Source organism: Anser brachyrhynchus (assembly GCF_964034855.1).
Source record: "Anser brachyrhynchus genome assembly, chromosome: 4".
Classification (NCBI taxonomy): Eukaryota; Metazoa; Chordata; class Aves; order Anseriformes; family Anatidae; genus Anser; species Anser brachyrhynchus.
This window is the reverse complement of record NC_137698.1, coordinates 34,656,421-34,678,510: the sequence shown is the minus strand read 5'-3', so window position 1 is coordinate 34,678,510 and position 22,090 is coordinate 34,656,421. Positions and strand designations below refer to the sequence as shown.

Sequence of the window (22,090 nt, the reverse complement as noted above, 5' to 3'; positions counted from 1 at the left end):
TCTCATTGCATAGCTTTTAATGCAGTCCCTTCAGTATTTTCAAAGGAAAAATAAAGTCTCATTTTATCCAGATATCCTTCATAGAAAGGCGTAAAACAGCTCTGCATTCTTCCATTCACTTTACCATGGAAAGAATCAGCATGGCTTCCCGTCCCTCTCTTGAAGCATGTTGGCTGCAAGACGTTCTGTTCTTTCACCTCCTGAAAATTACCTGACTTGGATGTCTCTTTTCAGATCAGGGCTGAAACCATGAACAAGGCTGCTTTTGAAGGTATTTTAAAGAGCCAGGCTGATTTCCCATCTAACTACAACTAAACCACAGCCAGTACAATATGTGTGCCTTGTGCCAAGCCACAACTTAGTTCTCACTATCATGGGTTAATATCTTTAAAATGTTCTGAACGGTGAAGTACACACACACTACTTTACTTCCCTATCAGCTTCAAGTACATTGAATTCCTGGTTCCAATACAACTTCATTTAGTGAAAAAGGAATGCATAACTTAAAATCATGAATTGCCAGCTTACATTGTAAAATAAAGTATTTAGCTATAAAGTTCTCAAAAATAATTTGAAATAAATCTTACCTCTCTGTACAAATGAACAACTGTAAGCAGTTCTTCCAAGTGATTATGTGTAATAGTGATTGTTATGTTCTGTATAAAATATCGCAAATTTTAAAGGTAACATGCTTAAACCATATCACAATAATTTTGAAACTGACAGGGTGAAAGAATTTTCTGCTCTACATTTTGAAAACATAAAACCTTGACTTCAATGAGTGCACTGCAACACCAGGGAGATCAAAAAAGCTTGATATCTCTTGCAGTAGATGAGATCATTTCAGAAAATCTGAAACAAATTTGGCTAGTGAGTGAAATAAAAATCTCAATTACGCCAGTTTTGCCTGTTACCTACATAACAACAGAGCTGCCGTTAAAGATAACAAAAAACGTTTTTACAAATACATCAACGCAAAAAGGAGGACTAAGGAGAATCTCCATCCTTTACTGGATGCGGGGGGAAACTTAGTAGTTACAAAAGATGAGGAAAAGGCTGAGGTGCTTAATGCTTTCTTTGCCTCAGTCTTTAGCGGCAAGACCGGTTGTTCTCTGGATACCTGGTACACTGAGCTGGTGGAAGGGGATGGGGAGCAGGATGTGGCCCTCGCTATCCATGAGGAAATGGTTGGTGACCTGCTACGACACTTGGATGTACGCAAGTCGATGGGGCCGGATGGGATCCACCCGAGGGTACTGAGCGAACCGGCGGAGGAGCTGGCCAAGCCGCTTTCCATTATTTATCGGCAGTCCTGGCTATCGGGGGAGGTTCCAGTCGACTGGCGGCTAGCAAACGTGACGCCCATCTACAAGAAGGGCCGGAGGGTAGACCCGGGGAACTATAGGCCTGTTAGTTTGACCTCAGTGCCAGGGAAGCTCATGGAGCAGATTATCTTGAGGGTCATCACGCGGCACTTGCAGGGCAAGCAGGCGATCAGGCCCAGTCAGCATGGGTTTATGAAAGGTAGGTCCTGCTTGACGAACCTGATCTCCTTCTATGACCAAGTGACGCGCTTGGTGGATGAGGGGAAGGCTGTGGATGTGGTCTACCTTGACTTCAGTAAGGCTTTTGACACCGTTTCCCACAACATTCTCCTCGAGAAACTGGCTGCTCATGGCTTGGACTGGCGTACGCTTTGTTGGGTTAAAAACTGGCTGGATGGCCGGGCCCAAAGAGTTGTGGTGAATGGAGCCAAATCCAGTTGGAGGCCAGTTACTAGTGGAGTCCCCCAGGGCTCAGTGCTGGGGCCGGTCCTCTTTAATATCTTTATCGATGACCTGGATGAGGGGATCAAGTGCACCCTCAGTAAGTTTGCAGATGACACCAAGTTAGGTGCGTGTGTCGATCTGCTCGAGGGAAGGAAGGCTCTGCAGGAGGATCTGGATAGGCTGGAGCGATGGGCTGAGGTCAACTGCATGAAGTTCAACAAGGCCAAGTGCCGGGTCCTGCATCTGGGGCGTAACAACCCCAAGCAGAGCTACAGGCTGGGAGATAAGTGGCTGGAAAGCTGCCTGGTGGAGAAGGACCTGGGAGTACTGGTTGATAGTCGGCTGAATATGAGCCAGCAGTGTGCTCAGGTGGCCAAGAAGGCCAACAGCATCCGCGCTTGCATAAGAAGCAGTGTGGCCAGCAGGTCTAAGGAGGTGATTGTCCCCCTGTACTCGGCTCTGGTGAGGCCGCACCTTGAGTACTGTGTTCAGTTTTGGGCCCCTCGCTACAAGAAGGACATGGAGGTGCTTGAGAGAGTCCAGAGAAGGGCAACGAAGCTGGTGAGGGGTCTGGAGAACAAGTCTTACGAGGAGCGGCTGAGGGAGCTGGGGTTGTTTAGCCTGGAGAAGAGGAGGCTCAGGGGAGACCTCATCGCTCTCTATAGGTACCTTAAAGGAGGCTGTAGAGAGGTGGGGGTTGGTCTATTCTCCCACGTGCCTGGTAACAGGACGAGGGGGAATGGGCTAAAGTTGCGCCGGGGAGGTTTAGGTTGGATGTTAGGAAGAACTTCTTTACCGAAAGGGTTGTTAGGCCTTGAATGGGCTGCCCAGGGAGGTGGTTGAGTCGCCATCCCTGGAGGTCTTTAAAAGACGTTTAGATGTAGCCCTTAGTGATATGGTTTAGTGGAGGACTTGTTAGTGTTAGGGCAGAGGTTGGACTAGATGATCTTGGAGGTCTCTTCCAACCTAGACGATTCTGTGATTCTGTGATATTGGAAGTGATCAATGGTCTTTCTTGTCTACAATTCATTCTCCAAAAATAGCACACACTCATCGCTTCTGAGAAAACGCTGTTAACAGGTACAGAGACATTTGCAATCAGCAGAGCCCCCCCTTCTCTCTAGATTGGCCGAACTCTTTAGTCATGAAGTTTAATGTCACTAGCACATTTTAGTGTTATCATCAATAATGACTCTAGTTATTCTTGCTGGTTTACATTTTGCTATCAAAATTTCATGAAGAAAAAAGCTCAAAAAGTAATTGCAGTTTTGTGAAAAGTATGGTTTTTTTTGGTTTTTTTTTAGTTTTTATTTTTAAAAATCCCTTTCATTTTTTCTGTTAGGAAGAAGGGAGCATACGAAGATGGAATTTCCTGATCCATCTTTTCTTTACTACTCAGCATGCCTGAGAGAGATGTACCTGTTTAGCTGTCCCCTTTCTGTAGTACAGTCCCCTTTTCTGAAGCTATTTCCAGATCAATTCTGTCCAGGCCTTGGACAGTAAAAGGACCGTTCTGTTTCTGCCATGTTTTTTTGGAATGCCATGTCCAGGACTGCACACTGTTTATATTAGCCCTTAACAAAACAATATGCTTACTTCTGTTCTACTGGTCACAACGTTTACATGTAATAGCACATGAGAGCACAAGAGCTTGGCCCTCTATCCAAAACCAACAGAAATTGTGTAATTCTGTTATGGATTTACTGATGAAAAAAGATCAAAAGCACTAGGGAATGACAACTACATCAAAAAATAGGTGTGATACAATGGTTAAGACTCAGGTCATGCTCATCTGTTTTCCTGTCAGATACTTACTGTAACCTCTTCCACCAACCTAGGAGCTACCATCACTGCCAGCCAGATCCAGCCTTCTCTCTAACATTGATTGAATTTCTGCAGGGAACTGAAGCTAGTCTCCCAGCTACTCCCAGGAAAGATGAGTTTTCTAACTACTAAGTTATTTAGGACTGAGTGACCTCTTAGACTACATTTTAAAAAACACTGCAAATTCAGCTCTGTATTTGATAGAGCGGGCACAGCATAATGTTAGAAAACATACAGCTAAATGATGTTAAGCCTCTACTTGTAAGAGAGAACAGGATTTAAAGATACATCTTTCTTTTCAACCTTTTATATATTTGGTTAAGCAGGTTTTTGTTTAATGGGATGGATTTTACAGCTTCTAACTCCCTCTATGAATGCCTAATTCAGGGAATCCACTGCAAAATTCAGTTATTTGAGCTACTTCTAGAAACCCTGATCAGTTAGGAAATACAATAGAATGTTGTCTATTGCCTCTCTTTGCATTAATCCCTCGTCTACCAAATGAAGTCATACATGAAGAATGCCTGATATAACTAGGTAAGAAAGATAAAGGAGTTGTGTAATGACTGCAGGCAAATATCCTGATGCAGAGACATTCAGAGACTGGAACGGGCTGGAGCTCTCTGCTAGATTGTTTTTTCCCACCGTTCAGCAAAGTGCTTTTCCGTTATGCACAAAACCATCTACCTTGCAGCCTGAGAACTTAATAAATATAAGCAATAACAACAAAAAAAACGTGTGTGAGGAAAAAACAATGAGTTTATATCACTTTGCAGTTCCAGGGGCCAGTAAGTCATAATTCAGTTTAAAAAAGAAATAAATTCCTGTTCTTTATACCTTCTCAAGTTCTCTGACACTGAGCTTTCTCAGGTCCCAAATTAATATCACTTCTGAATTTGATCATGGCCCGTTTTGATCTCAGGCACTTTTATCTAGTCGCTTCCCATAAAGAACATTTCAGGAAGGTCAGACAAGCCCTTTTAACCTCCACAGACCTTTTTTAAAGTCAAAGGTTGTCACAGGAATCCTGTGAAAGATACATCTATGTGATCCAATAAACAGATGAGAAAAAAAAAGTGTTTAAAAAAGTGCTTCTCCCAAAAGCACTTTTTCCCAGTTACTATTTCAATCCAGAAATAAGTGCATTGGAAAGGAAGTGGAGGCAGTTAATGAAAACTCACAGCTAGCTAATGTCTTTTTAAATAGGACACTCAGATTTAATCTGTAGTGCTTACAAGCAATTATTAGCTGGATGATAGAATTAACAGTTCATAGTTTAAGTATATGTATAATTTAAATGGGGGGCGGGGGGCACGAGTTTAATGAGTTAGTGCCGGAGAATTAATTCAAAGTATTTCAATTTTATCCATGAATTCAGTCATAGAATGCATGAGATTGAAGTTTATATCCACTTTGACATCTTTTACACTGACAGGATAGCACAAATAAGATTGGGGCTCATCAGAGCACCAAATATGTGATTGTAATCCCTGTCTAGAATACAATGTTCATTACATTTAAATAAATTTCCACACCAAAAAATAAGTATTTTCTATATGTCTCTGGTGACTGACACCATAACAGAATTAGGATATTGTAATGCAATTTTATATAAATTAATGTAATTGTTTTATAAATATTTATGTATACATACAGTAAGTGATTACATACACATACAAGAATCACTAAATACAACTTCATTGCAGCACGAAAGTCACTAGATATTCCAGAATGAACATAAAGTTAAGATATCTTTTAAATTCTCAGGTAACATAAGAACATTCAAGATCACATTAGAAATTTTTAATATTTAAACATGCATTGTACTAATAGATTTCTTTGTTACAAATTATTTTTATTTTCAAAACTTAATCTGAACTTAATCTTGCCAATTAACTTTTTTCCTTGACACATAATTTGTTTGAGGCAAACTTTATAAGTAAACAAAATCTCAGATGTCTACTTGGATTTTGAGCAACCTAAGAACTCAACTTCCAGGCAGATCAATAGAACAATCAAAACCTGATAGGATTTCCTAAAATGTTCAGGGCTCAGACTTCATTTTTACATGCCTAAACATTACTGAAGTCTGACTTCTTAGCCTCCGGTTTTGGTCTATTTTTTTGAATACATTACATTTCCTTGTCTTTTTTTGACATGGACAATGCAACTTCACAGAATGGGAACTACCTGTGCCCCCACGTAGGTACAGCAGCTACCATAATTCAAAAATTACTGCTTCTGTTCCCAAGCTCTTTCACCTCCAAGTCTCAGCCTTTTCCACTTCCAGTTTCAACTTTCAACCTATGCTAGCTCCTTTGGATTGCTGCATTTTTATCTTATGGTTATCTATGTAAACTAGATTTAACTAATGCACCATGACAGGGCTCATCTTCATTTTCCCTTGTGGATTTATACTTAAGCTACTTCAGAGCTTGTTAAGAGTATTGAAATGCAATAATTTTCTAATGCAAAATTTTTTTTAGTCTAGATAGTATAGAGGTTCTTAGTACATTTCCTATATTCCTACTGATTCATAGCTTTCATTTCATTTTTACTGATTGACGTGTCATTGTAGACAAAGCACTAGTAACACTGAAAACTATTTTCTTTCTGCTAACTTCTTTTCCTCAAAAAAAGCAGATCTGTTACTCTTTCTAATATCACAGCTACTACTGGTAACACAATTTCAGTGCCAAGTGGCCAATGTAAGATGTAATGATTCACAGTATAGAAATACCTATTGAATTTGCAGTAATTGTACTTTTTGTGTCAGGTTCAGCAGCAAGGGCAAGGATGTAGAAAAAAACCAACCCCTTCTTCCCACAGAAGTATTGGTCCCTGCCAGACACAGGGTATTTGCTAGAATTCATCAGTTGCATACCACAGCCAGGTTTTAAAAACCTCATTATTTAAATTAAGAATATATTCATTTCTTTTCATTAAAGTATCATGAAACATCCTTCTATACTCTAAACAAAGATACATCTTTAGAAAATAGTTTAGTATCTTTGCGAAAACATCAATTTGCTCACCAGAAATGTACCAGACAGACTGTGAATAGGAAGAAAAAGCTTCTGAAAGTGCACTCACAAAGGTCTGCTTTTCAGGGTTGATATTACAAGTAATTAACCTGACATTTAATAAATGACATTTCTAGGAACTGCTAAAGCTGACTTAACAAGCAAACAGAACAACCTTGTTTTGTTTAGGAAAGGTAGTTGCATTGTTGCACATTTTATTTAAAATGTTTTTGCCAGCTTATGTTGAAAACATCTGCATGCATGAAATATTCGAAATAAACATCCATAAAAATACACTGAACTTTCTATTATGGTGCTCTCTGATTCACACAAACTCTGATAAAAATGTCTGGTGGCAAAGCTGGTATATATTGCAACTGAGTGGGCTCATACTGGAGTAATAATAAATTTACTTTCACCTAAAGATGTGTTTGGTTTTTTTCTAAGCATATTTCAATTCATAAACAATTCAGACTGCATTTTACATTTTGGTCAAAAAAAAAAGAAGAAGATATGCTGGAATTATCCTTAAACTCTTCCTAAACATTGGAATCAAGAATGAGAGTAGGAATTAATAGTAATTACTTTGAAGAATCAAGAATGCATGTGTTTGTCCAGTTATCCAACCCAGAGAAAAGGTTTGTTTACAAGCAACACATTTCAAATGTGCTTAGAAAACCAGAGTAATTCAAGAATACGTCTGAAATTTAGTCACATTTCCTGCTTGTGTTAAGGAGAATATTAAGTGTTTATATCATATGATGGTCTCATCAGCTTTATTTCTGTGCACTAGAAATCCTGAGGTTTCTTTCAAGTGCCTATAATATCAGAGTATTATTCACCCAGTTCAGCTGCTTTGTTAGCTTACCCACACCTCCCAAGGGAAAAGAATGGAGTCTTCAATCTGAATAGAGGAAATCTAATTATAATTAGGATTCCCATATAGCATTTGCAAATAGGGTTTTGTAATTTGGGGGGGAAATGAGGTTGTGCATATGTCTGTGTGTGTGTGATGACTTTTGCTTCACTAGTTAACCATGGGATGATGAAGATCTACAGAGCAATCCTGTTTAAAATGAAAGGTGTTGCAAAGCCCACTGACCTTTTTTTCCCCACCTAATTCCAGAGTTTGGTGATGATTTGGTCTACTGAACCAGGCACTGGAGCTGTCTCTAGATGCTTGAGAATATGTACACAGAATAACATGTACACAGAAAGGTCTAGAAAAGTTTGTTTGAGGTCTAGAGTGCATAACATACGAAAGAACGATATGTGAATTGTTAGAATGAGAAATATCAATGACAAATGTCCTATCATCTTTACTTCTTGACATTTTGGGAGAAAAAGAAACGTGATTTTTTCTCATTCTTTATTTTTTTCACTAATACTTTTTAGAACTTGAAGGTGACAGAAAAAAAAAAAAAAGCTTTTTGGCAAAAACAAAGTAAACCCTTAAAAAGTGATATATTCTCAAGAAAACTTCCATTTCTTAAAAAAAAAAAAAAAAAGGAAAGCCTTAATAAAATGAGCAGTTCTTGTTCTGTAACAGTTCTATAACACCCCCCCCCCCAAAAAAAAAAAAAATATAGAGTTTTCCATTGCATACAACTAGTGCTTACTAATGATGAAAATATTATGCTGCTACGATGGCCCACCTTCATCAAAACAATACTGGATTTACAATTTCAGTGAACAAAACACAAGTTATACCAGCACACATCTTAATATCCTAGGGGTCCTTCATTAAAATTGTACTGTCATGTATTAATGGAAGACATCCCTAAAACTTCCAGTTCAGAAAAGATACCGTGTTTTCATTCACACTTCTTCAGATCTCTCCTGCTACACCTTGTAGGTCTTCTGTTGAACACCCTGTCCTGATCCTACCAGCTAATCTTCCCCCTTCATCCCTTTGTGTAGCAGATCCAATTCATTTCCAACCACCCAGTGATACCCTATTTCATGGCCATTCTTTACCTCAGTCATATAAACCCTTCCATTAAAAAACTCACTTTGCGCCCACAAGGCACTTCCTTAGGCCTATTTTATTGCAGTGAAAATGCAAACAACAGGGAAAAGAATCTTGTATACACATGAATGAATTATGTTCCCTCAGAAAAAAAAGTTTGAACTGCAGTCTTCCTTCCCTCCTTCCCCTTCTCTTGTCGCCATGGGTTCTTATTTTCACAGCAGCTCTTCCCTGAAGTGAATGCTACTACTTTGGGACCTTGGTATTTGTGCAGTAATTACTATTGTTCAGCCCTGTATGTAATAGGCATGTGAGAGGACTACTAAAAATATAGCAGCACTCAAAGATTGCCTGTAAAACCTTTAGAAATACATACAAAGCTGTAGTCCCCAAAACAAACTCTGTTCCAATCAGCGACGCTTTTCTATTAAGCTGTAATGCAGAAATACAAGAAATAACTCTAGGGCAGAAGAAAAAGAGGAAAGAATAAAGACCGTAGTTCAAACAACCACGGCCTTGGTCAGGAGAGCAGAAGACTATTTTATCACTGCTGCAAACTGATCTCACTTTTTCAAAGGCCTCAAAACCAAGCTACCTCTAATTTGCTCGTAAAAGCCTTTGATTGTATCAACAAAACATCAAAGGGCCTGAGCAATATATCGTGTGAATATCTTTCATAAAGGTCAAATTGTTCTGTCTTGTAACGTGAAATCTCCTCACCTTTTTATTTCATGATGTGAGCTCTATTTGAAAATGCACTCTTTATTTGCAGCACTATGGGTGGGTTTTCTCCTTTCCTTTCTTCAAAACTTATTTCCAGCTAACAGTCTCCTTTATTAAATGAATCAATGTTTCACATGCTTTCCCATGAAAAAGCCCCATCAGCTGTGTATCTTTATGTTATTAAACAAGTGTTGTTTTTTTTTTTTTTTTTTTTCTGGTAGATGTATGACCATTAGCTGTGTTGAATCAAGCAAGAAAAATAGCTGGTTCCCAAATTTCCTCTTATAAGATAGAAGTGAGCCATCATAAAACATAACACCCACAAATTGTGCTAGATGGCTTGAAATTATACTTGTTCTAGTGTTAATTACCAATAACCCCAGCATTTTAGGAGCACATAATTGAAAAGCCAGTTACAATGGAATCTAAAAATGATCACATATCTTCATCTGACACTATTTTTTCTTTTTTTTTTGACAGAAAAATTGGTCATTTCTCTTATACAATAAGAAAAAATTAGGTAAATGTGCCCGAAGCAGACAGGAGTAATTTGATTGTTTCTTAAAAAACCATTTATATTGAGGACTCAAATTGAACCCCAGCCTTGGAAAAATGATTTTTTTTTCCATTCTACCTAGGTGTGACTGACTATAGATTACCTAAAATGGTGACACAAGAGAATTAGAGCTAGACTTATGCTGCTGCTGAAGCCCAGCAACTAGCCAGTGTCCCTTTAAAGGGGAAAAAGAGGGTTAAGATATTTTCACAATGAGTGAACTTTGGATGCAGTATGATTCTGCAACAAATCCTGTGTAGAAGTGAGCCCAAGTCACATATTAAGGCCTCCATCTTTTGGCAGTCCTTCAGCTCTAAAGATCAGATTTTCAAAACTGTTCAGCTGTCATAGATAATGCAGTACCATCCAACACTTGGCCTTTCAGCTTCTGGCCTTTATTGCACCAAGTCTTTTATTCAGAAAGCAGATTTCTTATTAGTGTCATCTGTTAAGCCAGAAGAGAAAAAATGACTTTCCCTGTAAAAGATATTTTTCAACAGTGCATTCAGAAGTGCTAATGTTAATGTGTTTTTTCATAGAGGATCTATTTGTGGAAAATATAGGTTTGGCAAAAATTTAGATATATATGGCTTCTGAGATTCTTTTTTCTATCGACTACCAGCTATATACATGAACAGTGACTTGGAAGAAGTACACTATTTTAACTCAGTAAAAGAAAGGTCAAGGACCTGAACCAGGCTTTGTTATCCAGGATGAACCGCTATGGAGACTGCAGTATTACTTTATTGAGCAAGTCCAACCATAAAAACTAGGTGGTCTTGCATGTGTTCCAATCACAGCATTACATTTTCTAAGTATAAACTAACCGGCTGTCTTGAAACACCTCACACATTACTAAGAGTGCTGCTAATATGTTCAGCGAGTCTTTCTTTAGCCATGGTTTTGCAAAAATGGGCAAAATGAATGTTGTTACCAGCCCTTCCCATCAAAATCAGTCAACACTTTTCCATTACAATGCCCCGTTTACAGCTACTTAAAAGAAACTTCAACTATTGAATTTGAAGTTCTCTTTGTTGAGCATATGCATCTTAAAAACAAATCAACAACAACAAAATCAAAACCAACCAACCAAACAAACAAAGAAAACAACCCCTAGACAAAAGCTGAATTCCAACTTTCCTCCTTGTATTCTTCTAGAAAATCATTATTCCATAAGACAGAAATAGAGGTGGGCAACAGAATGAAAAAGCTGAACTAAGTTCAAGCCAATGCTTGATTGTGACTCATCTCTGTTCATGAATAAGGATGAACCAAGTCAGTGCAAGGTTTCTGGCATTATTTCCTTATCATCAAATATGTTTGATTTTTCACATATTTGTCATCAGTTCCTTTGGCTTGGATTGTTTTTGGCTGATGGAGATAAGCTAGACCCTTGATTTAACTCAGCCTTTAACTATCTAGCTCACTGAAAGAGAAATATTCTGCATTCAACCATCTATATATGAGGAATAACTTATAGCAGAAAAAGAGAAGACAGTATCAGAGTTCTGTTCAAAAAATTCAGACTTTTGCTGAGAGAAGGAGGAACGAAAAACAGACTACAGGCCAACCTGCAAGCTGCTTAGGCTCTTGCAGGTCAAAGTGGACCTCCAAAAGAAAAGAATCAGGCTACTTCGCAGTTTACATGGCCCTAATCCCATCTAGTTCCCCTGTAACCTATCACTTATATGAACTTTATTTAGCAATGTTGGGTAGAGGACAGCAAAAGAAGCACTTCTATTCCTCTCCCCTTGTCTCTGCTTGTGGAATATCTCTCCAGAGTCCTGGAGTAAGACTGCCACCAAGAAATAATGACATAAATATGTCGCCTCTCTGTCATGCAAGACGGCAGTATGAACCCTAACAGGGTCATGGAAATAGTGTAAGGAGCTATATCAATAAGCTCAGAGGTCATCAGTGACCATTACTCTTCTTATTATTTGAAAAAAGGTAGGCTGATACTTATTTGGCATTAACAAATAAATGGATTATATTAATTCTGTACTACACATATAAGCTGTATCTGTAAGCAAAGTGGATCAATAGATGTCAGGAGTTCAAGTGTGTTTTTATGTAGTGATATACACACAAACATGGTAATGTACAAGAACTGATATTTGTCTATAGTCTTCAAGCTCTTTCTCATATTTTTAATTGAATGAATTATTTAGCTTTCTTAACAATGTATCAGCCTCTTCTACAAGAGGAATGATTATATTCACAATTTAATATGCAGCTCAGACGCAGAGGAATATGACCAAATCTGTACAAACATTTACAAAATTAGTCAATTTTTGTTCCCAGAAGATACGGAAAAAGCTCTGGCCCTCTTACTTTACAAGACAGCTGGACTAATGCCATTTGCTTAAAACATTTTAGAATGAATCCTGACATTTTTCATCAAATAATTTACTGTTTTTTACTGAAGACTTAGGTATTCAGATAGTCTGACAGTTGCTTGAATGTGGTTTGAAGAATATTGGCACTAATCACTGAATAAATTATTAGAAAAAAATATATATTTTTTATATTCCTAGCCATTTCCATCACTATTTATCAGTTCCTAGTTCTTCATGACAAAATCCACTAAACCTAAGGAAAGAAGCACTTTTAGCTCAAGAAGGGTGTTAACTTGCAGTTTGTGTTCTTTTAGTAAACAAAACCAAACAAAAATATTTTTAAAAATGTATGCAATAAAAATATTAGAAAACATTAAATAGAGTTTTAAAATATATTATTTGAAATCACTATTTTGGCAGATATTGCAAGGGTATAATTATGGGGCTGTCTTATAAAGATGTGCAACAAACTTCATCACATAGCTGAGCTGATGCTCAGCCTCAACTTTCACTACCAATAGAATAAATCTACAAATAATACCAATAAAATAATCAGCTATTTTGTTTTAAAATATGCTGTTAGATTATGTTTCTCTCTCTTTTCATTCATGACCCCTGCACTGCAATCTAATCTGCAAGCATTCGCATAGCGAAATCAATGATTTTGCACACATCTAGGGCTTGCTCACATATATCAGTTCAAAGAACCAAATATGACAATATCTGAAAGTAAAAACAACTGTGTCCTTTCAAAAGCACAGCCAGAATTTTTTGCAAGATTGTCTCACATTCTTATGTTGCACTGAGTAGCATTTCATCTCTCTCACTGATACCATAAAGTTTTCTACTCTTCATCAGAGAGTAGACGTGCACAGCATGAATGGTTGGAGCAGGATATCCAGTCTTGCCGGCCAGCAGATCTGGGCCAGCTAGGATGGAAAAGTAATCCTGTGCTGAATAGACAGTAACAGATTGCTTCCTTCTTGTAATAGAGGGAGGAGCAAAACACAAACCGTAATTGAGAGCTACTCTCTTCCTGATCTGACCTGGGGAGGTGGACAACCATAGGTTGCTGCTGAGTGAGTTTAAGACAAGTGGCCATACTGCAATTTAATCCTAAAGAGCAAACAGCTAAAGCTTTTCAGTGCCTTTCTTTGCCATTTTTAACAATATTGGTAAAACACATTGTGGATATACTCTAAACATCCCTGTTTATTGAGACAGCAGTATCCTATTGATAGTACCTTAAATCATCTCTTTTTTGTCTGCTTGCATGAAAATTTAGATTTTGAAATGTGTAAAAGCCCTAAACAGAAGGCATGGATGTTAACTCATTCTCAATACTTGATTGTTTCAGAATCTATTGTTTTTATCACAGCCTTGCATTTCCTTATACCAAGTCTCTAGAGTGCAGAGAAAAGGGGAAGATCAGAGCAGATAGATCATTTTGCTGCTAGCAACAGACTGCCTGGGGACTTTTAAGTGCAGTAGATTAAGAAAATGTTTAGTGACTAATATGATTCAGAGCCCAGTTAAGTCTGTGAAAGCACTAAGAGGCGTTTATGGCAAACGCATTTTTGTTATTGTTTCTGTTTATCAAGGAAAATTCAGGTCAGATGAGTGTCTTATTTTCACAAGTCAAATCTTTTAACCTGTTTCTCAGTGCCCTTTGAAAGAGATGAAACTGATGAAGTTTCTTAGGTCTCAAAAGTATTGCAATTTTGCAATCAATGGTCTACAATTTTGCATCAGGAACTTTAACTGCAAATCTCTTGCTATCACATTATTTTTAGTGAGTTTGCATGGAGGAATAGTTCAGTCTTTCAACTGGCCCTTCTACTACAGCAGCTCAGGCCAGTGACAAGCTAATAAAAGCAAAAGTCAGGATTCAAGCAGTCAGTGGCAAAGGCAAGACCCAGATGAGGGTCAAAAGATCGATCCTGCAAAGTGGGGATGCCAAACAAAGAAGGCTGCCGTGGTATTATTAGGCAGGCTGTTTGGCGGCAAGAAACAGCTGGGACAGACGGTAGGATGGAAGGACAAGGATCCAAAAGTCAAGATAAAGAACCAAGGCTGAAGCAGGCAGAAACATATTAGGCTTCAGGATCACAGAGCAGAACTAGTGCCACATGCCATACACTGGAAAAAACATCTACGAGTGCAGAGCACAGCACTGTGTGGGCTGCTGCAGGGAAAGTTAACTCCATCCCAGATAGACCCAGCACAACATCAGTCAAGATTTCAGGCCAGTATCTATGTCCCTGGGGGGCAGACTGTGGCCAGGCCATTTGACTGTTTGGATTGACAGTGATAAGATATCTGAGTATCCAAGTGAGGTTTAGAAGAGAGTTGACTCATGCCAGAATTGCTCAAGAATGGGACTTCATAGCAGTACAGTCAGTCAGACAAGTTCTTAGTACATGCTCATGTGTACAAAGAAATATGGGTAATGGCACACAGCAAAACACAGTAAGACATCTTTCACTTTGGCTTTGAAGGCTAGAGCACAAAGGTTTCGTGTAAAGTAGTAAACCCTGTTCACTGGGAAAGGGTTAGGAGATAAATACAGAGTATTGTCCCTGAGGTACTTGGATTTACAAATAAAACCTGAAATTTACAAAAAAAAAAAAAATCTAAATTGGTCTAACATCATTGTTTTAAACATTTTCAGGTTTTGCAGAACATTAGAAAATACTCATCATGAGGATTGTTCTTTGAAAATACCTCTCTCAGAAACAAAGAAAACAACCAACCTAAAAGGTAATTTTTTTTTCCTAATACTCCTAATATATATAGATTATCTACTCTCTGCACCACAATGGAATTTATGCCTCTTTACCTTTGTGTGTGATCTGAAACCCAGGAATATCGCATGGTCTAGGAGAAGCACTCGGTGAATCCAAGGATCTGCTTTAAAAAAATAAAATAATAATCTGGTCTCTATTTCTAGAAGATCACATTACAAACTAAACTTTCATATTGTGTAAAATATCACTCTGAAATATGTTTTTAAACACTTAAAAGTCTAAGTGAACCATTTGAACAAACAGTAGGTTTTGGGTTGGGAACCTGCTAATTGAAGAGTCTTCAATTTCCAAAATAGCTGTCCTTTTAAGATGTGCTTAAAAGTCATTATTATCTAAAAACTGCTTTGTGATAATAGAAAATAAATAGATAGCTTCATTCTAGTTCTTCACAGACTGACTTCTGTCATTGTGATTGCAATTAGCTGTCACTCGGTATTGTGACTATGAAAGTCAAAGAATGAAAGTAAACAAATATTTTCTACAGTAGAACTGGAAAACACAAATTTATCTGTATTGGTAAAGTCTGGGCAAGCAGCATTGCCTACATATACACTGTAGCTGTTACTTTAACAGGCATCAGTGAGACAAGAATGACTTCTGTGAAGCTTCCTTCTCTTTTCAATGGGTGGGAGCAGGCTCCTCTGGCCTCTGCCTCTTCATAGTCATGCCAATCTGTCTGCTCATCTGTTCAAGGGCTGCTCTGCAGAATAATTCCGTCAGTTCCAGATGTTTCATTTATCTTACCATTAAAATAATGTTGTATGTAGCTGTCACAGTGAATAATTTCAGAAATAAAAAGTATATTCTACCAGAAAAATCAATTACTGAAAACTACTCAGTGTTCATGAGAACAATTCACCTGTTCGCTGAATTTTTATTTAGTCAGGGAGATTGTGCTTTTGGGCTCCATTAAATATATAAATATGCTAACATAAATATGTTTCTCTAAAATGTTTTAACCTAGCTGCTTAACTATAGTTAGTTTTGCATAATGCTGGGCACAGAAAACTTGCTCACACTGGGAAGCAAGTTTGTTCCCATGGCCAGTTTCTAGAACTGTTGTGAAATTACAAACAACCACAGGAGCCTCCATGGGATAAACACATCTCATTTTCAGCTCTGGCTCGCAAATGAGCCTATTAGGAACTGCCACAGATGATAGCAACACCGAGTGTTTTTAAAACTTGAGCATGTTTTTTCCAGACCTGCTGTGCAACCAAGGATCCAGGTATTTGTGAAAGATGAATAGGAAACTCATGGAAAGAAAATCACTATCACAACTCATGTATGCAATTGAGTTTGGTATTTAGGCATGCTATCATACAAAATTGTATTTTTATTTTTATTTATTTAATAGCCAAATTCATGTTCATAATATCAAGATATAGGATCCAATATATAAAAAAAGCTACATCTTGAGGTTTGTAAGATTTCATCAGTGTTAAAGGTACTTACCCTTTTGCTTATCCCAATATCTTGTAACAGCCACCAAGGAAACCGTTATCATTCAGAAGCATAGCACCTAATTCTGCTTTATCACTGAGCTACGTTACACTTTCCAAAAATAAAATCCAGATTATACACCTTAGTTTTAAAACTTTCATGTTCCTTTATAATACACTCCAGGAGTGATCAGCAAGCTGATCTTAAATTGTTTCTGAATTTTAAGTATGAAGGAAAAGGTGGTTACTTGAGATACTCAGGCTGAAAAGAGATTACACTGAAAGTAATACAAGATGAAATCAGAAGTACAGCTATAATTTAATTTTCTTGGGAGTGCCACCACTGGAACCATAAATAAATTCACAAGGACTTTGGGAGACTAAATGAGCTTTCCTGATATTCTGAAGAATCATAAGAGCCTTATGTAAGAGAAGGCAAAAGAGAAATTCCAAACAAGATTTTCCATCAATTTTAAGTTAAGGGTTCATGTTCATGCACTACTTATTAAGGTGGGACAGTACCAGTTTTATTTCCAGGCAGGTCTCTACACTTAAATAAACAAATATATACAATTGCAATGTGTGCCCTTCAAGTATCTAGGTAATGTTACTATTTTCACTTAGAAAACACATTAGAAGGTGCAAATACAACCACAAGAATAGGAGAATGCAACAGGCATACAGACAAATTTCCAATAAAGCAGGGTTGTCTGCAATCTGTTGTCACAAAGATGCCAGTAAACTCAAAGTACTCAAAAATATTCAGGATTATAGACCTCAATACAACATCCATTTGCTCATGACCATCCTTCCCCTGCTTTTTCTGCTTTCTAGTGGCCTTTTTTGTTTTATGTTTTATGATTCCGCTTCTCCTTTCTATCCACATGCACACAAAAAGTGGGGGGAGCAAAGGGGATACTAAGTAGTGGAAACCCTGCAAAATCATCACATAAAAAAATTAGTAATTATATTAAGGTTTGTTCTTTTGGGAAGCAGGAGCAAATGAAAAGTGTTTCATAAACCGCAATTTTGTCTCCCTTTGAGGATATGTGGAAACAAGCAGCCAAAGCTCACTGATACAGCTGAAATGTTTCCTGTGAGCAGCCATACTCATTGTGCTCATTCCAAGGCAAATATAATTAACCTGTGAAATAGATAAAATAAGTCTGTAAGACTACACAGTTAGATCTCTATATTCTCCTACCAATATTTCAATCTCAAATTGAAATTGAAAATCTTCCACCAAGAGTGTTCCTTAAAGTGCTAGGATTCAGATGATAAAAGGAAGGTATTGTCAACAGTTTTCAGGTATTATTATTAGAAAGGTGTTTGAAATGATAATAAGGATGTTTGAGGAATCTTCAAAACTACCAAAAGCATAAAGCAACTTTTGGGAAGATTTAGCTTGCAAAGTATCTTCCAAGATGGCAAATAAATATCCGTAGCGTACTAAGAGTGTGCTCCATTACTCATGTTAGCGCATGGGCATGTGTTCACACACATGGGCTGCAGCCATGAGTAAACACTTAGTTAGGAGCTGCACAGCCCAGGTCTGTGTCTGTTCACAAGAGGTGGTACTGCCACAAGGGAGAAATGTGCCATGGAACGATTAGGCTGTGCTGATCAGAACAGAATGAAAAGAAATGTTCACACTGAGGAGTAGAACTGGGCCTGCGGTAAAAAAGATCACCATTCCGTCACCATTCATGTACTGGGCCAGAATCATTCAGGTTGGAAAAGACCTCTATGATCAACTAGTCCAACACTAACAAGACCACCACTAAACCATGCTACTAAGTTCTACATCTACACATTTTTTTAAGACCTCCAGGGATGGTGACCTAACCGCATCTCAGGGCAGCTTATTCCAATGCTGCACAACCCTTTCAAGTATATCATCAGAAGAATAGCTTCTCCTGCATTTTTCAGTGAGATCTTGGGACTGATCTATCTATTCAAGAGGCACTACAGAACTCCATAAAAATAAACAAGAAATCAAACAAAACTACAGAACATTTTTCCTGGAACCTACAGAACAAAAATTTCTGTAATTTCTCAAAGAATTTGCAGTATGAAATTTACAGCAAGTATAACATAGAGCCTGTAAAAAGAGAACGTGAACTTCTTTATTTGCCTTTGAGAAGGAAAGCAAGTAATAGCTTACCTCTCCCATGTCTTACCTGAGAGATGAAAATTTCTCCTTTTTCTCATTCTTCAGAGCTCTACTTACTGTGTCAATCCCAGACAACAACTCAGTTATACTTATTCTCTCTATGAAAAAGGTAAGTAATATTAAAAAAGATTTAGTATATATTCATTTGTATATGTATAAGCACAGCCAGCCCAAGAAAGCCAACAGAGACACCAAGTCATTACATTTTTGTTATTGTTGTTTTTGTGTGTGTTTTTTTTTCTTTTTTTTCTTTTTTTTTTTTTTTTACAGTAAAGAAGAGTACGAGAAATTTCTCAGGGAAACTACAAACATATGCACATACTGCAAACAGACATTCTCTCCAATGTCACTCTGCAATTAATTTTGGACTCCAAACCGTTATGCAAGTGGACCACACACTCCACACAGCTCTGTTTTATATTCACAACCATGGTGAAAACTAAAACACTTTTAAGCACAAAAATTGCTTTTAAAAAGATCTTTTTAGGAATGTACACATAGAGCAATTGTTTTAGAAGAGCCAAAGATAGCAAAAACATTCAATAGACTTCAAATACATACACTATATAAGTACCATTTCCTTTTCCCTCACTTGTCCTCTCCCTCCACAAGTTTTCCTTAAAAAAGTAAAATTGTTCCCTCAGTATTTACTTCCCCAAATTAACATATTCTATTTCTTTTTTAATTATATTTTTTGTGTGCTGCTTTCCATTTTGTACTGTGTTCCCTCAAAAGCAGAGGAATTTGGAAACTTGTTTCTTTTAGTACCCATGTAATCATAACAGAGTGCATTACGGGCAAAGTAGAACTGAGAATGTTCATTCCTCCAAGCCCCACCAGACCAGTACAACACACTGGCAAATGGATCATTATTTAAGTCTCTCTCTTGCAAACATCCATACTTTTCAGAGGGATACAACACACGTGAAAGAAATAAATTAGGTCCCTTAATTCCAAAAAAGCAAACTGGAATATGACAAGCATGAGCTGTAATTTGAAAATAAAAAATACAGGCAGAAAAAATCAGACTAGTCCAGAAATCAGTCAACTCCAACTGATCCTGTGAGCTCCTCTCAATTCATTGCAGCAGATGCAGTGCAGTACATGCAATTTCCACCCAGTAACAGCTCGCTCCTGTTAGCCTGGCAACATGCCCGTGCAGTCTTCCCACACTCAAGTATCAGACAGAAAAAATTACCACCAAACGATGGATCTCCAGTAGGTGGAGTGCCAAACCCCTAGGAACAGTGCTGGTATCTTGATATGTACCTAGTTAGAAGTATAAGTCCCCCCTGATATTTTGTACTTCATAATATATCACTTTGATTTCAGAGACCATTCTTCTCTTGCATTTACAATGTGTATACGTTGATTTAAGACAGGTATAACATTTTTTTTCACTTTCAACGCTGTAAGTAAATTCACATAATCCACAGGGGGGCTTAGGTGGGCTCCACATTTCTGGACTTCTCTGTATTTCCCTAGTTTTGTGTTCAATAACTTTATGCATTTTTACAAACACTGTAATGTTTGTCTTAGAATGACCCTAAACCCCACCTCCTCTGAGTTGTACAACTTTCAGTCTCTTTGATCTTCTGATTATTAACATATCATTAGCTCCTCAATCAACAGAGAATTTTCCATGGAAAATATGAATTTCAAATGTAGAACCCAAGCAGAAAAACTCTCTTTGGCATAAAGCTTTCAAGATTTCTTTATGTATCATCAAGTACACAAAAAAGCTTTACGGCACATTTTTCAACTTGCCTAGCATGCAGTGCTACTGTTCTGAATGCCAGGTACACATCTTTTATAAGACTTAATATTAGTGTTAATCTAATGGCTTTTCCAGCTGATATAGTCTTTCCTCTTTGCATGCAAGTTTGCAACATCTTTCTCATGTTTTGGCACTTTCATTTCATACTTCACAGTTTTATTAGCACTTTGAGCTTTGAAAGATAGCTCATTTATTTGCTATACCTAGATGCCACAAAACTTTGAATACACTATATAAAGATGTAGAGCAAGATTGTGATGGAGTACAGTCAGACACAGATAATTACCTTGACAGGATTCCAGAAACTGATGCAGTATAATTGCCCTTTGTCTAGAATACCAAAACCAGCAGTCCTGCCAGACTGCAGATTCATGTCTGCAGTTTTCATGTCTGAAAATTTCTTCATTGTATTGTTTGTTGAAAGATCAACCATGCTGATACTAATGCACAGGATACAGTGGCAGGCGATGACAAAAGTTCCATCAAGACTATGTGTAATTGGCCTTTAATATATTTCTTTTATATTGCCTCTATACTAATATACAGTTGCATAAAAACAAGCAAGAATGGTTGTAGGCTTCCTCTGACAGAGATTCCCTCCCAGCCATCTCCTAAACAAGAAGTATTTTAGGTCACTATCATTCACTGAATCCGCTATCTCTTTCTCACTACCTAATTTCGAGCCAACCTTTTTCTTCACCTCTGTCTTTCTTCTACCCTCAGCCAGCCATTCTGGGTGATGGCAGACTGAAATAGGTGGGTCTGCAAGACCCAGAGGTGTTCAAAACCAGAGTCATTAATGTCTCTAAATAAAGGAAGAAAGTGGGAAAAAAAAAAAACTTGGAAAAAAAAAGTTATTTCAGAATACATGGTGCAAGTTCTAAACAAATCTGCAAGGTTTTGGTAAAAGTTGGCCTGATTTTGCAGCAGTGCTGCTGTTCTGCTCAATGAAATATTCAACAATGATAACTCTCTTACTTAAAATGCACAGGGACCTTACCTTCTAAAAGTACGACCATTTAACAGCCAGAAACATTGGCTAAGACTAACTCTAAGGCAAAGCATGAAGTCACAAACATGCACAGATGTTACTATTTGAAAACATTAAAGAGGTACTGAAGTTCCTGAGCAGATCCCAAGTTGTGTTCATTTCAGCAGTTATGAGTCATAAGGGAAGAAGATACTACTGAAATTACATGCCTGGGACAATTTTCTCTGCCACTTACATTTAGGAAAAAACAACAGTGTCTTTAGAAATACTTAATGGGGAGGAGAGCACTCTGAAAGACTGCAGATACCAAGAATTGAAATGAATAAATCTGCTTGCCTGTACTTATGCAGTTAAACAAGTACAATGCTAATGCATTATATATTTCTGATTATATCATGGAAGGCTCAGCAGATCCAATTTCACAAGTATATAAAAAAGGTGAGTGCTGAAGGTTACTGTAAGTTATGAGACTGATTATTTAAGGGAAAAGTTCATTTAATGGAATTTGGGCAGTTTTATAAACAGAGCAAAAAAAATGGGACTACTCACACATTCTGTGCCAGTCCTTCTCTGATTAATAATTGCACCAAAACTTCTGAAATAGTCACTTAGGCAAGCAAATACACTCAGGATGTCTTATGTTAGAAGTCCCTGAACCTTTTGTGAGTTCACTTCAGTAGCAGCTCAAGACTACCCC

General features: G+C 37.6%; 1 protein-coding gene across 1 annotated transcript in view; it reads right to left on the bottom strand.

Annotated features, from left to right (window-relative positions):
* Nucleotides 1-22,090, bottom strand: part of IQCM (IQ motif containing M) — a 188,854-nt gene that overhangs the window by 81,123 nt on the left and 85,641 nt on the right. The window contains 2 exon segments of the mRNA XM_080589426.1: nucleotides 15,043-15,110; nucleotides 18,633-18,723. Of these exon segments, the coding sequence (XP_080445552.1) occupies nucleotides 15,043-15,110; nucleotides 18,633-18,723 (159 nt within the window).